Source organism: Motacilla alba, chromosome 8 (genome assembly GCF_015832195.1).
Source record: "Motacilla alba alba isolate MOTALB_02 chromosome 8, Motacilla_alba_V1.0_pri, whole genome shotgun sequence".
Lineage (NCBI taxonomy): Eukaryota > Metazoa > Chordata > Aves > Passeriformes > Motacillidae > Motacilla > Motacilla alba.
The window spans coordinates 16898774-16920107 of record NC_052023.1 but is presented as its reverse complement, the minus strand read 5'-3'; the positions used below and the strand labels follow the sequence as shown (position 1 = coordinate 16920107).

Here is a 21334-nt window from a genome sequence, read left to right as displayed (position 1 = left end):
TATCAGAGGACCAGTGGTTGATTGTTTCCTCACCACAAGAACACTGAATATTAAAGGTTACAGATCTTAAGCAAGAAGTACTTAACTGTGTTCTTAACTAATGTTTAACTGTCAAGTTTTCTACTGAGAATAAGTTTTTTTAAGGATTAGTTATTTATGCTGAAATGAGCATTGTGGTATGTATTAACCAACAACTGATGCTTGAAAGAAATTTTCTTCAGATCCTTTGGGGTGTTTTATATCATTCCAATGTTCATAATGTTTTACTACCAGAAACAGACAGGAATCTAGAGTCCTTAAAAAGTCTTCACGGCCTGGAGATGAATGGTGTCAGAGTAAAGTGAATTCATTGGGAAATATTAAACCAAGTACAAGTCCCCAGGTCTCAGTTAATATGCACAGGCTATTTTAAGAAATGATATTTATGCCAATATCTCAATTCCCAGTAAATCATAAAAAGCCAATAAAAACAACTATGGTGTCTTGTTCTCCAGCTGAGACATGGAAGCACAAAAAAATTAATACTGAACACTGAGAAGAAAACAAGACACCACAGTAGATATCATTCTTTTGCATCCTGGGGTGTTCAAAAGGCAACTTTGGAAAAGTAGCATGCAAGTTTGAAAGACTTTAAGAGAGAAATGCAAGCTGTGGTGTTACACGGCAAGCAACCGTGCCTGTTGCTCAGGCTGCTCAACAGCTACAGCAGTTACTTCATGTGCAGCGCAGCTAGAAAGAGATTTGGCTTGTGTTCTATATCCTTTCCTTTGATTCTTCTAATCCCTTCTGTTTTGCCCCACCCTGTGCCCAGCAAGTGCCGGTGTTGTGTGCAGATGGGGTGAGATGTGCTGTGTTCCCGGGGCTGCAGGGTGGCACTCCCAGCTGTGCCTGAGCTGCTGCCTCAGCCTGTCAGGTGAGGCGCTGAACAGAGCACCTTTCCTTAGCCTCCAGTTTATGTTAAAGCAGACAGACGGGCTTCGAAATTGACATAAAGGTGAAGGTGCTGGAGAGATTAAAACCCAAATGCACCATGTGATTGCCTGTGGTTATTAGATTACTCTGGAAACACATAAAAAGCATGAAGCTCTGCCTATCAATTATAAATAGTATTTTCTTTTAATGGCAGAAATATTTGTGCTAATTTGTAATTCCACCTTTACAGACTGGTGGTTAATGTGCCTGATGGTGTGGTTCATTTTCCCATTTTTCCTTTATTGCTTTTAAATAAGCAGAATTACAGTTGGAAAAGTCACACCTGCAGGATTAAAATAATTTATCAAGAAAACCCCACAAATTTAATAACTCAGGAATAATGAATCAGATGAATTTATTCCATGCTGAGCAAAATCAAGGTGCTTTGTTTATTGCTGCTATTGTTTTGTTTTACCACCTAAATTGATTGCTGTAATTAAAATGGCTCTTCATCTCCTATCTGTTGGTAAGTCAGAAAATACTGTGTTAATTCTGGTTTGTGCAGTTTGTGGGCTTGTTTCGTTATTTGAAAGTAACCAGAAATGTATCACGGTGACCTATCGTAACTGAAGTGCCTCCAGGAAAGACGAAGTCTTGGTTTTTCAAGTAAAATTACTTTCGCAGACAGTCCTGGAAGCGTAGCGGCCCCACGGCGCTGGTTGTCGGTTCTGACCGCTCTGACGGAGCTCGGGCCAGGGGAGCAGGAGCGGAGCCCTTCTCCCGCTGCTGAGGGCGGCGGGGCCGGCAGGAGAAGGAGAGCGGAGCCCTTCTCCCGCAGCTGAGGGCGGCGGGGCCGGCAGGAGAAGGAGAGCGGAGCCCTTCTCCCGCTGCTGAGGGCGGCGGGGCCGGCAGGAGAAGGAGAGCGGAGCCCTTCTCCCGCAGCTGAGGGCGGCGGGGCCGGCAGGAGAAGGAGAGCGGAGCCCTTCTCCCGCTGCTGAGGGCGGCGGGGCCGGCAGGAGAAGGAGAGCGGAGCCCTTCTCCCGCAGCTGAGGGCGGCGGGGCCGGCAGGAGAAGGAGAGCGGGGCCCTTCTCCCGCAGCTGAGGGCGGCGGGGCCGGCAGGAGAAGGAGAGCGGAGCCCTTCTGCTGCTCCGCCTTCTCGCTGGCGGTGATTTGTCGCCGGGCCGAGCGGACACGGCAGGTCCGGTCGATGGCGGCTGTCGCCGCCCGCTTCCAGCGTTCCCCAGACCGCCAGGCCCGGAGAGCCTCGCTGACGGGAGAAGGGCCAGGCCGGCGTTACCAGATACCTGCGGCCGTGAGGTAAGGGGCAGGGGAGCGCGCGGGAAAGATTTCTGCCCAAAAGGCGCAGGGGGCGGGGGAAATTTAAAAAAAAATAAATAAAAAGAGAAGACACGACTCCGCCGGGACTCGAACCCGGAACCTTTGAATCCCTTCAACCCTCTAGAAGTCCAATGCGCTATCCATTGCGCCACGGAGCCACCTGTTGGAATCTCCGTACCCCGGCCATAGAGCCTGCGCGCGCCGTCACGCGCTAGCCCCGAATGTTTCAGCTTTTTCGTCATCTTTTAAATTTTATTTTTCTTAAGCAGCATGAACAGGGTTAGCCGTACATGGTGCTGCGCAAACGAGTCTCGCGGCAGCCCGTGCGTGCCGCCTGAGCGCTGCCCGCAGCCCGGGTGGGACACACGGCTTCCTGTGCGGCGCTCGCCACAGGGCTGGGTCCTCATTTCTTACGGAAGACCGATTTCATCAGTGATCACTATAAAATATTTGTTGTTATCCCACTCTGGCGTTTCCAGTATTGATCCTTGTGCTCGAGGGATATAATTGTAATCCACAATTGGCCTTGTATTGAGGAACTCTTCCTCCAGACGTCCGTAAATGCTCGGTGGCACCGCCCTCCCCCATGGATTCTGAAAGAGAATATTTTTTCCATAAAAGCTGTAATTCTAGCCTGAAATAAGTCCGTGATACTATTTTTAAAACAATGAATAGGCATAACATAAACCCCAAGAGACGAGAGTAGGAGGTATTGTTTCTTTAACCTGGCAGTGGAGCCTGTGGCCCGCTGCTCGGGAGGGGCGCGGGGCTGCGGCCCCGGCCCCACGAGGGCTCCGGGCACTGAGGCCTGTGCAGTAACGCTTTGACACTCTCGAGCTGCACTTGATCGTAATTTACAAGTACAGGTATCCATAACAGTGGAGGAAAACATATAAATAAGCACGTCCTAAAATCTGAGGAACAAGGAAGCTAATCACACTGATGTAAAATAATCGGATCCACAATCGCCGAGGTATTTGCAGCCAGGGCCGAGATACCGAGTGTGATGAATAACCGAGGTGACTCGGGCAGTGTGTCCTGTGCTTCCCAGGGAGCCAGCCGGCTGCTGTGCCTGTGGCCAGCAGTGAGCCAGAGCTCTCGAGCTGCCTGATGACTGAATAGCTCCTGCAATGCTGCCCAGAAAAGGAGGTTGCTGGAAGGGTTCAGCAGTTACAGCAAATACCAAACTGGGAGTACAACCCCCAAGCTTAACAGACTGTTGTTGAGCCAGAACATTTGTAAACAAACCAAGAATCACTAAGCTGTACAAGATTCAGAGCAGGTCTAGTTGAATTTGCAAGCTCTGGGTCTTGCCACAATTGTTCTATTATGGCCAGAACTCATCATAGTGCTCCTGGTAAAGGAATGCAATATGAAAAATTTGACTGCTTAAAGCCCTGTACTGCAGAAAACAAACAGAAGTCTTGTTTCTAAGAGCTGAGTTGATCTTCAGAATAAGCTTAAATTTATGTTTGTGCAATTCAAATAAACCTCTTGTAAGTAACTAAGAATCACTGTAAACATCTTGTAGTTTGTGGACACCTGGGCATGTTCATTGTGGGGTGCAGTGAGTGCTGGTGCCTCACCAGTGTGACCTGGTAGTGTGGCACCTTTGGACAGCATGGCACTGAGTGGCTGCAGGTGGTGAAGAACTATTGTTTTATGTCACAAGACTGGTTCTGAGAATCTCATATTTTCGTTGTGGATAGTTGGTTTATAAAGGTAGATAAAGGCTGGTTCCATTCATGCGGGAGGACTGACTAGGGAAACGTTTGGAATTTTCCCAGAAAATGTTTCAAAATATTCAAGTGATTTTGCTTTTTTATTCAGTAAATGTAGTCCCGGTGCAAAGTCCACCTTTGCGTTTGGACAGCAGATGGAGCTACTGCATGAGAAACTGGGCAGCCCACGGGTCATGAACTTACGGAATGTGCTCAGAGGCAAAAACGAGCGATCTGATTAACCTTTGCTGGCGTGCGTACCCAGATCAGTCCTTTGGACTTTCCCTCTTCTGGGACTGTCTGAAGTCCACTTCAGTTGCAAGCTGGCTTTCATTTCAGCTCCTCTTCAACTTCATGTTCTTTATCAAGAAGCAGAAATTACTTGGAATAGAGTTGTGCTGGGTTTAGTTACTGGCACTCAGAGAAATTTTGCTGAGCTCAACAACGTGCCGTTTTGCTAATTTTTAAAGGGTGGAGAAACTGAGGTAGGAATACCTTGACACAAGACAGGAAATGAATCAACGGAGGCAAAAATTATTATCATCATATAGCAGTCTTCTATTGATTAAAACAAATCTAAACATTATTTGTGAAATTAAAGTCATCTTTGAGAGACTTTTTAAAACATTGTTTTCAACATTAACTTCTGTTAATGTACTGCAGTGCTATGTACTATATATCCAAGTACTTTTGGTAAGATTTGAGCTTTAAATGAATTAAAATGGCAATTTCCAAATTTGTAGGGCTCCCACGGATGTTTGTTGGGAGTACCACACCCCTCTCCAAGAACAAGTGTGATTAATACACTTGTTGAAAGAAGTCAGAGTATAGATATGTGATGTATAAATTACCTAAATAGGACCCTTACACCATCTCTACATTTCAGGGAGTATTATTACAACCCTACTGCTCTAATGATTCATCTGTGTAGTGCAGCAGGAGAAAGCACTCTTCAAACTGCCAGGAAGAAATGCTGGGATGCACAATGTCTGAGGATACTGGAAAGAGCTCTTTCAGGGAGGGTTTCTTTTGCTAATTGACTCCATTTGATTCATTTTTTAAAATTTATTTTCTTAAGGTGAAGATAAATGCTCTGCATTGTAGATGCTTCTGCATCTTTGGATTTTCCTCAGGGAAGGCTGTAATTGCCATGTGACTGTTGGGGTATTGGAGAATTTGCTTGTCAGGCTGCCAGCAGGAAGCTGTTAAGAACCTCTTTCAATTCTCTTATTTTTGGCTGTTGTTGGCCTAGTACACGTTCTGTCCTCTTGAATATGTTTGGGTAGACAGGAGAAATTCCCCAGAGCATTGCCTTTGAGAAGCTGGGGGCACATGATCAGTCATGCCAAATCATCTCTCCAGGGGGTTATCATGTGTTAATTCTGTGTAGTTCTATTAACAGACCAGGTGCTGCAACGCCATTTACTTCAAGAGTGAGAGTGCTCCCTGATAGTGCCAAACCTGAGCAGTCATATGGCATCTCTCAGAGCACTGCAACAGGAGAAGTCCCAGCTAGTGCCTCTGGCCGAAAGTGGAGTACATCTGATTTACAGAGAGGTGGGAGTCTATTTCAAGACAATTTCAATGTTTTCAGTGTCTGAAAATTCTGTTGTTAATTTGATCTGGTTTTTTCATCTTGGCAGAACTCCCAAATTCTAACCCTGGGTTTGTCTTGGCCCTGAAGCATGGTAAGGCAAGCCATTCACATTTTCTTGTACGGTGATATCCAGCTGCAGGATTTTAGCTCCCTGATATTTCTATGGAATTGACAACTCTTCAATCAGTATCCATAGCCTTTTAACTGTTTGAGCACATTCTTCACCTTTCTTGCTCCTATTCTTTTACTCCAAGTGTGAAGGAAGTGTGACTGAGCACCAGACCCTGCATCGGCACAGTTGTGCAGAGAGGATGCTTAGCAGATCTTGGTTCACACACACAATCAAGGATCATCAAGCACCTCTGCTGCAAAGGAGTTACCTGTGGATTCTCTGTCTCCTTTGAACAGATATCACTAGAAGGACATCACTGCTGTCTTAGGCCTCTCATACTCCTGCATGCTATCTACCAAAAGGGAAACAAATCTCTTCCAATCTCATAAATTATGGAAAGATCAGAGTGACTTCTTGTGAAAATGAGCATTCTCTTGTACACAGGTAGAAATCTGAAATTATTTTTATATTAAGAGAAGACCTCAGGGCTTTTTTTCTGATATAATTGCTACGAGAGTGTAGATCAGGGATGCACAGGAGCTAAGGAGCTAACTGAGGAAAAGGAACTGTGACAGGAGGCTTTGTACCATCAGGAAAGAAAGGAGAGATCAACAGAAGTGAGATGGAGAGCATTGTTACTTTTGGCAATAGAAGAGAAGGCTACTTCTCTGCCTGCAGAAGTGCAACCACAGGACAAATGTGGTGCCCTGGGAAAAGATGAGGATGAGCAAGGACCATTGTGGGAGGCATTGGAGCCAGGTGAACCTCAGCCAAACATCAATAAGAAGAGTAAAAGACAGCTGATAGGGACTGGAGATTCCCCTCTGTAGGGACTGGAAACATTCATCTGCTACATTGATGTGATGTTTTGGGATGTTTGCTGAGTGCCAGGATCCAGGACACTGCAGGGAGACTTTCAAGGCTTGTCCGGTCCTTAGACTTTTGCTCCTTTCTGAGTCTGTATGGGCATCAAGGACACACCAGGAGGGACAGTGAAGCTGTGCGGCTGAGGGTGAAGGTTACAAGGGCCCAGGTCCTTTCAGTGCACAGAAGAGGCCGGGACAGGAAAGAAGAGGGTTATTGTAATTTAGAGAGAAGTGATGATGCAGGGTCAGTGAAGAGGGGTCCTTAAGATACGGGAGGATCTCACTCTTCCTCTGTGAAAGCAGCAGAACTGAGGGCCTATACTAAGTGCCAGTACATAAATGCTCACAGTATGGGAAAAAGTAGAAGGAATTTGAAGTTTGTGCACAGTTGGAAAACAAAGATGTCATTAGAAATAGAATAGCAGTTACCTGAAATGTGTGCTTTAGTTATTACTTTCTTAGTAATCGCTAACCTCTTAAAATTTGATGATATAAAATGGTTTTATAAAAGAAGATTGATTGCAGAATTCCCAACAATTCCTACAATTCCAGTTGTAGGTAGACTGACTCATGGTTAAATGACTTGGTCAAATATGTCTGCCAGTCCCTAGCAGAGCCAGCTCAGCTCTGACTTAACTATCTGGAGTTCTACTCCAATCTTTATTTTTCTTATTTTCCATCCATAAAATTGTATAATGAGTGTGATTATGTAATGCAGTTAGACTACTATTTTCAGAACTGTTGATCTGCCAAATTTATTGCTAGTTGCAATAGACTATGCTCATTATTTGACCCAGATTTACTATCATACTGGCCAAGTTAAAGTCTGGCTAATTCATATTGCAGCTGGAAGACTTAATTTACCATGTGTTGAAGATAATAGATGTATGAAAAGAAAGTGAAAACAGCAAAGTTAGTTCATAAACCAAGTACATTAAAATTTCTTCTTGAGAATCTTTGTTGAAATGACTACATGAATAGGCAGCTGCATCTTATACTGGTATGCTCTAGTATTAGTTTGATCAGTGCTTCAAGACTGACAAATGTAAAAAAAAAAAAAAAAAGCTTTGTGTCTGTAAGCACAGTAAATTTGTTTTGGAAGTCATTTAGATATTGTGTAAGTGAATGCCGTGTTGCAATCTTGCACTAAGGCCAAAGCAGAACACCAAACTCAGACTCTGCATTTTTGTAATCTATCAGTAGAACTTTTCCCCTCTTTTAACAGCCATGATGGAAGCACACTGAACTAGCAAGTGATTTTTATAGCTAATCCTTGCATAGTCTTTGCTCCATATTCTCCTTCCAATTTTTGTGTCATAAAACCGGTCATTGAAGGTAATGCAACTTATCACCCAGCAGAAGTTACAGTATGAAGAAACAAAAAGCTGCACATCAAAGAGTCTTCTGTGCAGACAGAGCAGACAAAAGGCTTCTTTGTGATGAATGTGCAGCGTTAGCTCTGCCACTCTAAATCAGCAGTGAATTCTCTTCAAATCTAGCATTGAAGTAAAAGAATGTCCTTTGTTCTTCTGGGGGGTTTACTTTCATTTCCAAACTGCTGGCAGGCAGTAAGCATTGACTTAGCACACAAAATTGATTTCCTGTGTTCAGAATCATGATATACTTTCATAGAGGTGTATCTTGGTTTATTCAAATTAGTAATAGGTACCAGTCATTGCTGCAGTGAAGGGAAACAAGCAGCTTACACAGTCAGTGATGTCTGGAAATCATAGGAATCACTGCTAACAAGACCCCTTATTTTTTGCCACACCCTCCACAGAGATAATGTATTGTTGTTGTTGTTGTTTGTTATTGTTATTACAATGTATGACTGTAGTTAATTTTGTAAATACCTAAGTTTGCAATCACTAGGGTTTGAAATCTAGGAAAATAGTATGAAAGAGCCAAAAGAAGTACCATCACAGCTCCCATCCAAAATTACAGAGATTAGGGGAGATATTTGCACCCAGATAGAGGGTCAGGGACATTCCAATCAGGTTCCAATACAAGTGGCCTTTTTTTCTATAAACTTGCTACAAAATTATCACTTGCTTTTGTTAGTGCTGTGATGACAAGATATTCCTTTGTCTTTCTAAAAAGGAGAATATGGCTTCTGAATTTACCTTCAAGGACTGATCTTATTCACAGGTAGTTTGGAATGGAAATAGGCCCTTTTTGTATTTGGTATTAATTGCTATGTAATTGGTATTTGTTACATAGAGGCCTTGTGCTTTTTGACTGAAAGATTTGCATCTTGTTTGACAGCAAAGCAGTTATCTACTAGAGACAGTTGTGTGTTTTGTGTTACCAATAAGAATGGGAAAGAATGAAATAGCATTTGATGAAAATGTGAGAAATTGTATCTCTAGGCAGGCTGGACAAGTAACTTTAACACTGGGTTAAAATGGAATAATGGAATCTGGTAGAGAAGTTACTTTAGAATCCTTAGAAAAGCTGAGAGTGTAAGTGAGAAAAAAGAAGGCAAAGGGGAAACATAAAGACCTGGATTATGGAGAATCAGAGTAGTGTTGAAAATTTTGTTAAGGAGTTGGCTTTGGGTAGAGATTGCTTTCTCAGGGTCTTCACTTCTGCAGTGTAGAATGGGTTTAGAGTGAGTGTGCAGCTAAAACATGATAGAACATGATGAAATCAGTTCCCCACGTGTATTAGTTTCCTTCTTCAGAAAATCAGAAATTTCCTTCTTCAGAAAATCAGAAATTCAGATTTTTTTTTTTTGCTTTCTCTGTGTTAGCAAAGCTTGTGTCATGTACATCCAATGTGGGAATTTACAGCTGCAAGCCATATACAGTTTAACTTTAATTACCTAAATGGCAGAATCATTCATTTTCAGCTCATGAATTTTAACACTTCTGATGTGATACCTCTCTTCCTTTGTGTTATATCTAAAAGCAAATTAGTGACCTGTTGATTTGCATCATGAGATATGGGTTTGTTAAGGTCCCAGTAAGGAAGACAGACTATAAAGTATTGCTTAAAATACCATTTGTTGTGGCTAACACTGTAAAGGAAAAGGATAGTGTAGGTAGTTTTATTTCCTTCCAGATGCTGAGTTGTCTAGTATTGAGCAGGTCCCAAATCAGAGCTCAGCACACTGGGCAGATCATGTCCAGGGAAAGGGCATCTGACATTTTGGTTTTTTGAGCTCTCATGGGATTTTCTTAGGACAATTCTATTTCTCACGTCCACTGTCAAACAGAAAGTCAATTCACTTAAGGGCTGTTTGTTGTGCTTTTAGATGAAGACAAGGACACATAGTCAGTGCAATGAGCGGTATGGAGTGAGAGCCACCTGTGGGCCCCTCTCCTCCAGCTGGCTGTGTCCTGCAGCCACGGGAGATGTGTCACAGCAGAGCCTGACCGCCAGGCAGCATCAGCACAGCGCCGTCACTGATCCCTCATCCCGGCAGCATCAGCACTCTGGGAGCAAGCAACCCTTGCAGGAAGAGCCGCACACTGATGCAGTTACACGTCTGGGCTTTGAGAGCACCAATGTTTTCAGGGCAGATATACAGCCTCGGTGGGTGGGGAGTGATCCTAACTGGAACTTTTACGTAACTTCCATATCATCATCATCATCATTAATGCTAATACTACTACTACTAATACATTACAAAATATAGTGTGACTCTGGACTGATGGAGGATGTTTTTGAGCTTGCACACAGTTTTACATGGACATGAATTAATTAATTTTGTTGGGGGCAGGGTGGGGTGGTGATGTTTGGATTTTCTTCTTTCTTCCAGTTTATAAATAAACTTTTTACAACAATTTTTTAATAAGAAATATTTTTTAAGAAGTAGCCTGCAAAACTCTCAGCTGAAAGCAGGAACTTCTGTATTTCATAATGGCTCATTGGCAAATAGATGACACATTTTTCACCTAGTAGAAAAGTAAAAATAATAATTAAAATTAAAGTGTGAAAAAGTTTACTCAACACAGTATTCAACTTCTCCTTGATTTAGGGGGGGGAAAATCCAACCTCTCTGCTCAGTTATCGTCACTGTGATTCATCAGCTGCTGTCTCCTGGGCAGGTCTGACTGCTGATTGGGCACAGAACTTCTCAAGGTGTGTCTTTTGTCAAGAAGCTTTTGCATTTTAAGAGCACACAGTAGACCATGATAGCCTCCTGCTATGGTAAGAACTGTTGTATGTCTGTTTATTAACCTGTACAGTCTTGCTGTTAGAAACAGTGCTTGGTGTTAGTAACAAATAATTATGTTAGCAGATGTTTCCAAATCAACTTTTTGTGGGTTTAAAACCTGGAAAGATTTAAATTTTGGATCTTAATTGTGACAGTTATTGCTCAGTATGCTAGTAGTGATTTTTAAAATTCTGAATTAAAGTAACTGTGAATATAAAATAGTGAGGGGTAAATCCAAAGAGAATTAGATTAAAATATTTTTTGTAATGTTGTAATACTTCGAGAGAGAAACATTTATAATATTTTAGATGGTTTATATTTTTTATAAAAATTGTATGCATCAACTATTTTCATGTTAAGTAATACAAGGAAACTTTCTTCTCATGTTGCATTATCTTCAGGGCAATTTTAATTTTTTCAGAGTTATGAATTTGCTTTTTTTTTTTTTTTGCGAATTTATCAATCTAAATTATTTAGAAGATAAGATTAATCTGATTTTCACATATCTTTTCAGTTGACTTTGAAAAAATAAGGGAGAATCCTGAAGAAAAATACAGGGATATATTAGAAACATTTTTACTTTGTAATTGATAGGTTTATGTCAGCTTAACTATCAAATAAAAAGATGCAATCACAGGGATTGAAAAAATCTGAAACGTGCTACATAGACAACTTCGCATGTAAATGTCTGTGATCTAATACTGCTGGAGGATGGCAGAAAAGGCTGGGGAAAACAGCAGCTGCAATACCCAGCAGGGTAATGTCTGCTCTCTTCCTCAGCAGCACTGCTCAGAGCTCAGTGCACATGACTGTACTTGTTTCAGCTCTTGGAAAAATGTTGCAGTCATGACACAAGCACCAACTTCTTTGTGAGGGATGATACCTAGTAAAAGGAGAGTTTCATTTCAGTATTACCTAAGTAAAAAATTAATTTTAGGATAATACATAACTGAAAACAAAGACCCTTTAAGGATATATGATTTAAAGAGATATTTAAGAAGTAACTCTTTCACCAAACTATCAAAACCACAAGGGTTTTGTAGCTATTCAGACAGAAGTTTCTTGCTATTGAATGATATGGATTGGGTTCTAGTGCCTTGGCATATTTCTTGGTTTTAAATGATTTTGTGCTTTACAATTTTGTGCTTTAGAATAGTAAGATTCTAAAGATTCTTTATTTATGTACTTGAGGAGTGTCTTCATAGTTGGTAAAATTAGAATAGGTTTTTTCTCAGAATTTTAACTCTGAGCACCAGTCAACACAAGAGGTGCCGAAATGCTGGTAAAATAGTGTTATATGCATAGTATACTTTTTCTAAACATGGTGGTTTTGTTCTCTCCCAGCCTTTTCTTGTTTGCATATTTACCTCTGTGATACTGTAATATCAGAATAGCCCTCTTTCTAGGTGTTCTTACAATGACACCAAACACATTCTTCTCACCAGCAGCTGGCACCATCAAAGAAAGATGTTTCAGTATGCAAATAAACTTAGCTACAACAGCAATTTATGTAATTCATGTCGTGTTCTTGTCTTGCTTGTGCTGGCTTTAGTTCTATATGCCGGGGTCAGAGACTGGTTTTTATTTCTATGTGCCATGCTATCAGCAAAGGAAGCAGATAGCAAGAACTTTGAAATGCATTAATTATTCATATGCAAGACCCTTACGGTGCAATTATTTTACCATTCCCTTATTTAGGTGATGTTTTTGTCTGAGCTGAAGCTTTAAGGATCCATGTGTGTCCTACACTTCAAGATCATTCCTCAGTCTTGCAGCCAGTGTGCTGCAAAACAAGAACCAAAGTGCCAGTACTATTGATAGAGGCAGGTGTGCTTCATGAGGTTACAAATTTGATTTCAAGAAAGGAGATGTTGTGCCTTTGTTGCTTGGATGGTGAAATTATAAGATACTCTGAAATACATATTTTTAGGTGGGTTTTGCTTTCAAAGGATGAAGCATGCCGTACCTTACAGTCCCTACCGCAGAATCACCGCATTGTGTTTCTAGTTGGGTGTAGTTCATCAACCAGCTAGAGAAAGATACATGTATCTGGCTAAAGAATACTCTCAGGCAGTATTTGTCTGATTGGAGTCCAGGAAAATCACTCAACAGCTCACAATCATTGTAACGGTGGATCACATTAGTGTCTGCTGTGTGCGTGTGCATTCAGTCAAATGTTTGTAAAAGAGCAAATACTTATTTGTGTCTTCCTCTTTGGCCACATGCAGTAATTAACTGAGTTCAAACAGCAAACTGCTAATCTAAACTTCTTAAAACAAGCCATTAATTTAATCCCTATAACTTTTTCTGTGCGTCCCAGCTGCTGATTGCAATCACCAGTGCCAGTGTTTGGACACTCACGCATCTGATTTATTGCACTGAAGTTTCCCATCTCAGTGCACTATTGGTACCTGCAGTAAATGGCACTAACAAACTGTGCAAGGATTGCGTAATCCTTTGCAATGGATTATAGGATTTGAATAATAATTAGATGCCAGGCTAAGTACTCTTTTTTGTCATATAAAAGGGTTTCTGAAAAAAAGGAAAATAATCTAGTCACTGCTGGAATCTTTTCTGTATATTTTTAATGAAAAGCCTGTCACTTTATTTGATGCAGTAGTGTCTTCAGTTTAGTGCTGCTTTCTTAACTGTGTCTAATCTCATTTGATTTAAGCATCATGGACTAATAAAAAATCAATGTAGCATAGGTTTATTTTGAAGTCAAGCAGGGGGCTAGCAAATCAGTAAACATCAGTTCATCATCTTTAATTAGGTAACAGGAATTTTCTGAAATCATTAAACAGGATCTTAACAAACAGATTGGATGTATGTTTATCAATCTTTAGCTCTGGTGTGAAAAACCAAAAACTTAAAATCCAACTCTGTTTTCCTTTACACAGAAATTACAAACCAGTTCATCTGTATAGTTTTAGTGGCTCCTTCAATAATGTGAAGTATTTCTTTTTCTTTTAGTTCCCTTCCACCAACCTCTGAAGATGAAAAGATTAATATTTGTCTCAATCTTTGGATCATTTGCAGAACTAAAAGAACATAAACAACTCAGAAATTCCTTTACATATCAATATATCAAATGCAAATATGTGAACTGTGCAGTGTTAGAGCAGTGACCTTCAACCAGACTCTAAGTCAAGAATTTCTGTTTCCAAGGCTTCTCATTCTTGCTGAGTATTTTCCTGGCATAATGTATGGATCTTTTGTGATGTGTCATTTGCTGGAGAATGAATGGAGGCCCTCTGGCTCATTTATCCTACTGTCTCACTTGGGATTTGAACTATTTTGCTAGAAAAGAATGTCTAGTGCTCTCACTTTCAACTTTAATCCCCCCATAATTATCTTGCTGTAGCAGTTCCCTGCTGCATAACTATTTTCTCAGCTATAGAGCCTAATTATGGTTTTGAAGAGTAACTAAGATTTACAGGATATTGTATGCTTCTGCTTCTGAAGTTCTCCATCATGAACATATTATATATTAGAATAAGAAAAAATACCTCTATTTTGAGTAACTTTATTTCACTTCCTCCATGCACTTTTTTTCAGATTGGTTTGTCTCTTGTTGTACTGTCCTTGTCTCAAACAGTTGAAATTAGAGCCAGCTGATACCTTGTCATAACACTGACATAAAAGCTGTAGTAGACTGGAAAGCACTGTGGATTGTTTTGGTTGGGTTTACTGGGGCGTGGGGAGTTTGTTGTTTAGTTTAGTCTTTACAGAAAAAAAAAAAAAAAAAAAAAACAAAAAAACCCTCACTTTGTATGCAGGCAGTTACCATTTAAGAAGAAAAGTACTATTATTGAATGTATCTGTCTTGATATCCAAGTTAAGGAAATTATTACTTACTATAAGATAATTTGGGATTTTTTCATTACAATTCCCCAACATTAGTGGTTTTTTCTTACCCTACATCACAACTTTTCAGAATATTAACAATTTTTTCAAATTGCATACCTCTGCTGTTAATTTTCCCTTAAGACTTGCCAAAATAAACCTATTAAGAAAAAATGCCTTGAGGACAGCATCACTTTACAGGAATTCAGTCAGAAGACAACATACCAACTGATGCAATTCAGCTATGGAATTTTTTTTATTAATGGAGAGAAAAATTATGTACTTAGAAAATAGAAACCTATTAACTAGGCAACTCTTGATCTACTTCTAAAGCTATTAACATGTTTACAGACTCTTGCACTAGTGAAACTGCACTATTGCTCATGTAACAGTAAGGAAAAAAAAAAACAAACAAGGAAAATTTTAGTCATTCTCACGTGTCAGCTTTTTCTCTAATCATGTTTTACTGCAGGCTTTCAGCTATTTATTTTGGTGTTAGATTCCTGTTCTCCATTCTCTTTACTCTCCCTCCTTACTTCAACTTTAAATTTTCTCAATGTCTTTTCATCTGACTGGTTTTAGCTACTGCTTTTCTTCCTCTTTACTGTGTCTCACATTTACCTGTCTGTATCTTTCTTATTAATACCGAGTTTACTTCCTACTTTTTGAAAATACTTCTAGAAGGATTCTCTAGAAGTGGAGTCCATGAAAGTGTAAGAGGAAAAGTGAAAAGGTAAAGGACAAGATAGCTTGAAGAGCAGGATAAAATAGAGTGGTTTAGTTTTACCAAGAGAGAGAACAACTTCAAAAAAACTGCAATAAAAATTTAAAAAATGTTCTAGGAAACGAATCATATTACTTTGCTCATGAAGTTTGGGGACCATCAATAAGTGCAATGCTCTTGACAGATGTTCTGCTGTTTTCTGTGTGCAAGTTCTGTACACCCATGCCCAGCCATGTCATTAGAACTGAGAGCAGAACATTTCCATATAATGTTAAGTATCGAATGGATATTTCTTCATATTTTAGCTTAAAGTACTTGAGAGACTTTAACATAGTTCTCTCAACTATACAGTTTAGTACAATGACTACTGTGTTACAGATTGGTGCACGTCCTTCATCAAATTTCTAGATTTATCAGTGTGACTTTTAAAACTAACATAGGTATTTGTGCTAATGAACTGCAGGTTTTACAGTACAATGCTGTCAGTCTTGAAACTCGCTTACCCTCCTGTTCCAGCAGAGATCAGACCCTCTTTCTGCAGCAAGCCTAATGCAGGCTTGCTTGGAAAGCCTGCTATTGAGCAAGACCTCCAGGACAAGAGAGAAGCTGGTTCTGGTTTAGTTCCATTTTGTGGAATACTACTGCTGATGTGCAAGTCTGTGTTATTTTTGCACACAGATTTAGTTCTGTATTGTAAACACCAAGAATATCTTTAAAATAGGTGAGGTATTAAATGAAGGGAAATATATCAAGGAAGAGCTGCTGTTAGTAATGCAGAGAGTTGTAACTAAGCCGTCTTTGTCTTTTGGTCTTCTAATGTGAATACATAAAGCTTCAGGCAGAGGAAACATTTAATAAGTTAAACTCCAATGCTTTAAAGCACTGAAGCTCTCCTTTCAGGTTGCACATGATACACTATAAAATTTGTGATGAGTTTATCTGGTAATTGCAGGATTACAGCCAACACAACCAAAGGCAAAGTAATACTACAGGCAGGAGCCCCGTGCTTCAGCTGCAATGCATTAGGATTTTAACCCAAACTAAGATACACCTGTGTCACTGACCAGGTGTTCTGATATTGCTGCAAATTAAGGGCTTGGCTGAAGCAATCAGCTTTGCTCTGAACCTTAGCTGAGATCCTCTAAGTTACACTTGAGAAACAAAGTTCTACTGGAAGGTGTCCTGCACTTCAGCAGTCTGGATCATCCTGTCTCTGCACTTGAGCTGTTCTTGGAGCAAATCGTTGCAGGAAATGGTGATGCAAGGCTGGAGAGCTTCTGAGGAAGACGGTCAGTGCACAGCAGAGTGCCAGTAGGAGCTTGTTGTGAGGAACTCTGCACAACAGAAGTCAGCAGGTAAGGAAAGCTCAGTGGGGATGACTGAGATATCAGTAGAATCCAGCCTCCACTTATTAAGGATGTTTCATGGTTTGAATGCAGTAACATTGCATCACAGAGTAGGAGGGAAACAGGAAGGGACTAGAAAGAAATCCTTTGTGCTATCTGCAGAAATGCCAATAAAACTGGTATGTAGACAGATTTGGTAAGGAATTAGGCCTGCTACCACAAAATTAATCAAAAATACTCTGAACAAATTTGAATTGGCATTGCAAGTTTAGACTGGCTCAGCATTTTGTTTTATCTACCTGTGGTGCTTTTTATCTGTCTCTAGTACTCCTGGCACTGCCTGTACCATATCTTCAAAGGGAAAGGAAGTAGTTCTCTCTTTATGAGACTTGCTCTGCATTAAAAAAAAAAACCACTAGTAGCATTTTTGCATGTAAGCTCAGATGATTCAAAGAAATTCCTGACTTGCTACTAGTGTTTTCTCCAACTGGAACCCAAGTATGTTAACATTTAAACTTGTTAGCTGTTTGGATCCAAAGGTGTGCTACAAACCGAGTTATTGCTTTTTGCATATACAATCACATGTAAGTAAAGGATCTGTCTGACTCTTACAGACAGATTGACTTACTAAGAAAGTTAATGAGGTTGTGAACATCTTTTCCTTTATGGCTGAGCTCTCCATAAAGCAGCTTCCTGTGTATTACAATTTTTAGCCCACATTTTAGTGATACTCAGCCATTTTTTTATTGCTAGTTGTCTCAGTGCAGGTTATGTAGTATTGTGAATTCTAGCCCTAACTGCCATGTATACAAGGACATTCCATTTAGAAAACAGAGAAAACACCAATCTGAAATTAACATTTATATTAAAATTTCATTTTTTTTCAGCTTTGTGCCCAGTACCTTACAGAATCATTCTCATTGAATACAATAGTTTATTTATTAAACCTGTTTATTTCATCTTGATTATCTTAAAGGTCTTTTCCAACCAAATGATTCTATGGTTTCTATTTCTAAGATGAAATTCTATATCATCTTCAGGAAATACACTACTTTTCCTTTTAAATTATGGGTTGATTAAAAAGAAACAAATCAGCACATGTTTTTACTTTCTGAGGGTGTTGAATTTAAAACTAAATTATTTTTAATTTCAAAATTAATTTTTTATTGCTTATCATGCAGCTTTTTGAACCTGGAGTTAGCAACTAGCATATTATGTTCTCTTCCTAACCCCTAAACAGTTCTTATCACTTTGTTGTAAAATAAAAGTCAACAAAAATGAGTGCATAGATAGGAAAATGTACCAGGCATGACTTTGTGGCTTGGAGTACCAGACTAATGAGGAGGAGCGAGAGGCAGAGAGTGGGAAGGAGAAGACAAATCCTATTGTTAACTACACAGTTCAGGAGTTTAGAGCAGCCAAGCAGGAAAATACATATACACAACAGCAAAGGCAGCTTGCAGAGTAAAAAGGGTCAGGACTACTAAACTCTTGCAGAAAAGGAGAAACCAAGCTGATATAAACAAAACTTTTTGTTCTAATCAGTTTCAATGCAAAATCAGCTTGGCTTGGTCAAACCACATTTGCCAGTATCTTAAGCCAAGAAGATTAATTTAGCACTGGGGTATGTGAGAAGTGCCACCATAGTCCTTCCTTTTGTTACAGTGCAAAAACTGCCATGTGGGTTGAGAATGAAGCACAACTTGAGAGCATATTTGTCTGTTGGTCGTGATTTAGCAAACACACCTGTGATGTATTTCTTTGTTATTTCTGCTGCCAGTTTGATTCTTATCACAAATCAGTTTTGGTAGATTAGACAGCACTCAAATCCTAGACTTAATTAATCATGTGAATATCTTAACCTTTAAAGAAAAAGAAACTGTGTTATTTATAGAACACAAATTTTTAGAATTTCTTGAAAGATAGACCTAAGTTAGCCATAAAGTTTCAAACTGCAGAAGGCAAATAAAAAGAATATTTTAAAAAATATGTGGATTTTTTTTCAGAGGTTTTCTATACCTTTTCAATGGTTCTGGACCATTTCATGTATCCAGCTTAGCATCTGATCACACAAATGGTAGACTTGGTACAATGGAGCTGAGGAACTTCTGGGTTGATATGGCTGAGGAATTGAAAGAAGCAGGACTAGAATGTTGACATTGGATCAGTCCACAGTAAAATTTTAGCATAGAATCACAGATGTAAACTCCTTTTTTCTTCATCCCTTCTCCCCACAGAGAGCTTAGCATGCTAGCTTTAATCAGATTTCTGATTATATGGCATATGTATTTTCAGTCTGTTACTGTTGGGTGCATTATAGGCTCTGGCTGTTCAAGCTGAGAAGCAGCTGTGGAGTCTTTTCAACAGTGAATACTGGCTCAGTTTCAGCATTGAACTAAGACACTGCTTGTGCAGGTAGAATGAACTCCCATCTAGCTACAAAAGACCACAGAGACACACAGAAAGAAGAAAGATTTACTAGACAGTAGTGACTAATATTTTCTGTTTAAAGTGTTTGATTATCTTAGTTCTGTTTATTCATTTGAGTTTGATCACATAAATACTGTTACAATTAGCTGTAGCCTTCAAAAGATCTGCTAAGTTGCTTGTACTGAATGTATTTGGAGATTTGTACTAGTCTTTTCTGGTGACGTGCTGAGTTCATTAATACTTGATCACCTGATTGCTGGCATATCACCTGCATTAAGCACAAACATTTGTCATTTCTAGGAATCAAAAAACATACACAGTAGATGCATTTTAACTTTAGACCAAAGGCAGGAGAATGTACAATGACTAATCTGGCTGTAGAGATAGAGTTAGGATTCTGCTCATACACTGGGCCAAGTATTGTTAAAATCTGCAAGAGCAAAATGACACTTTCAAAATTGTTTGAACTAATTTCTACTAGTGGAGCAGCTTTGTGCCACATCGACATTCTGTGTGCAATGTAAAAACATTTGCATGAATTGGACCAAAAGTCTCTTCCTAGGACAAACTTTTGCTTATAGAACTGTTGTAAGAACATAAGTATACAGGAATATTTACTCCCACAGCTGTTAGTAAGTAATCCTGTAAGAATTTTCAAAAATTTTGATTGTGTCTGTCTTTGTTTTAAATAATTTTTATTTGTTGTTTTATCTGCAAAGATCATCTTTTAAACTCCTTTATCCTTTTGCTACCCAGGACATGAGTGACATCATGGTCCCAATTGAATAAGATTGTGTGAAAAACTGCTGCTTCTGTTTTAGAACTTTGGCTTAATAATTAAGACTATGTTAATGTTACGAAATGGAGAAAGTTACACTCCTCTATGTAAGGAAAATAAATGAGGTGGTTAGTCTATGCCTTCCATAAGCTGTACATAAAGAATGATGAACCACTGTCTTAGTTGTTTCTTGTAAGCTACTGGTGATAACATTGACATCCCACCAACTAAAAATACCTGATTTGAAGTCTAACATAACGATAAAGTAGCTTGATATCTGTGGCACTTTTTGTGAGATGACTGGCATGAAAATCTGCTGTGTGGTTGCTGAGTTGCTGAGTCGGTATGTATTTAACTCCTGATTGGTACTTTGTAGACTATTTATCTTTACACAAACAGTGCCCAGAACAGCATATATAAGTTGAGTAATGTTTTGTATTTGTTTCTCTGTAGTCTGCAACAGATTTGCTAAATATTAGATTGACATAAAAATCCATGTTAGAAGTACCCCTTCAGTGCCTAGACTGCCAACAATATTTATGCTAATAGTTTCTTTTCAAAGAATCCAACATCCTTACATCCTTCACAGCAATTTCTCAAAATTTCACCAAAAATATATTTGACTTATAACAATTTGAACAAGAAAACATGAAGCAAATCATGGACTAAAATAAATGAATTAGAGTACTGATCGCTGTTCAGCATATTATGTGATACTGCATACCCCTAATTGCCCTGTCTGCTCTGAGCTATTCTGGTAAAACCACTCCTCTAGGTTCTGGCTGAACAGCATGTGTAATGTCTGTGACAGTCTGAGCCTTGGAGATGGAATTGGGTGAACAGAGTAGTCTATTCAGATAAGTGTAGGGAACTCATTCACATGGAAATCATTCCTGGCACTGTCGAAACAAAGTATGAGTGAAAGAGGAAACAAAAAGGAGCCACAGCGACCTACACTCCCAGCAGCAGTAAATCAGCAGAGCTTCATTGTTCACCATAAATGTAAGTTAGTTTACATCAGTCTCACCCACAGTTTTAGGAGATGGTGGTGACACATAGTCCTACAGTAAAAGATTGCTATAGATTAATTTGAAATCTGATTCTCAGCTATGTGTAGAAACCACATTATACCAGTGTAACAGCAAGCTTTAAAGTGCAATGATTTTCATCTTCCTTAAAAGCCCATAGATGTTTTTCTGTTGTACTGAAAAGCTGGATGAGGCTTCGTTTAATTCAGTAAAGGGTAGAAAAAGTGCAGAGCTAGCTAGTACCAGCAAAAACCTGGCATGATACCTAGGAAATCTGTATTTTTCTGAATTTTGTTGTGTCAGATGTGCTTCCACTAGGAGGAGTTGTCATCATATCCTTACCCTACAAGATTATCAGATCTGTGCTTTAATTTAACTCATTTGATGAAAAGGTGATAGTTCACAACGTAACTATAAACAATCTATAAAGTTCACCTATGTCTACCTGGCTTGTAGTACACAAACTGCTAATT

The 21334-nt window shown here is 39.5% G+C and overlaps 1 protein-coding gene, 1 long non-coding RNA gene and 1 other non-coding gene across 6 annotated transcripts in view; 1 reads left to right on the top strand and 2 right to left on the bottom strand.

Annotated features, from left to right (window-relative positions):
- The first annotated feature begins 2214 nt into the window (after nt 1-2214).
- Nucleotides 2215-21334, top strand: part of BCAR3 (BCAR3 adaptor protein, NSP family member) — a 90472-nt gene continuing 71352 nt past the window's right edge. Inside the window, exons 1-3 of one of the 4 annotated variants that reach the window (XM_038143800.1) lie at nt 5979-6125; nt 9804-10084; nt 10600-10702. In XM_038143800.1, the coding sequence (XP_037999728.1) occupies nt 10684-10702 (19 nt within the window). In that variant the 5' untranslated portion in view covers nt 5979-6125; nt 9804-10084; nt 10600-10683. Of the gene's footprint in view, nt 2231-4822; nt 6126-9176; nt 10703-21334 lie in introns of those variants that run through there. The other 3 variants (XM_038143795.1, XM_038143797.1, XM_038143796.1) reach the window with 3 other exon arrangements.
- On the bottom strand, nt 2324-2409 carry TRNAR-UCU. The gene is given in 2 exon segments: nt 2324-2359; nt 2373-2409. It is a non-coding gene; the product is annotated as a tRNA-Arg (tRNA).
- On the bottom strand, nt 2495-5807 carry LOC119703684. The gene is made up of 2 exons (XR_005257686.1): nt 3250-5807; nt 2495-2844 (listed from the first exon to the last, which is right to left on the bottom strand). It is a non-coding gene; the product is annotated as an uncharacterized LOC119703684 (long non-coding RNA).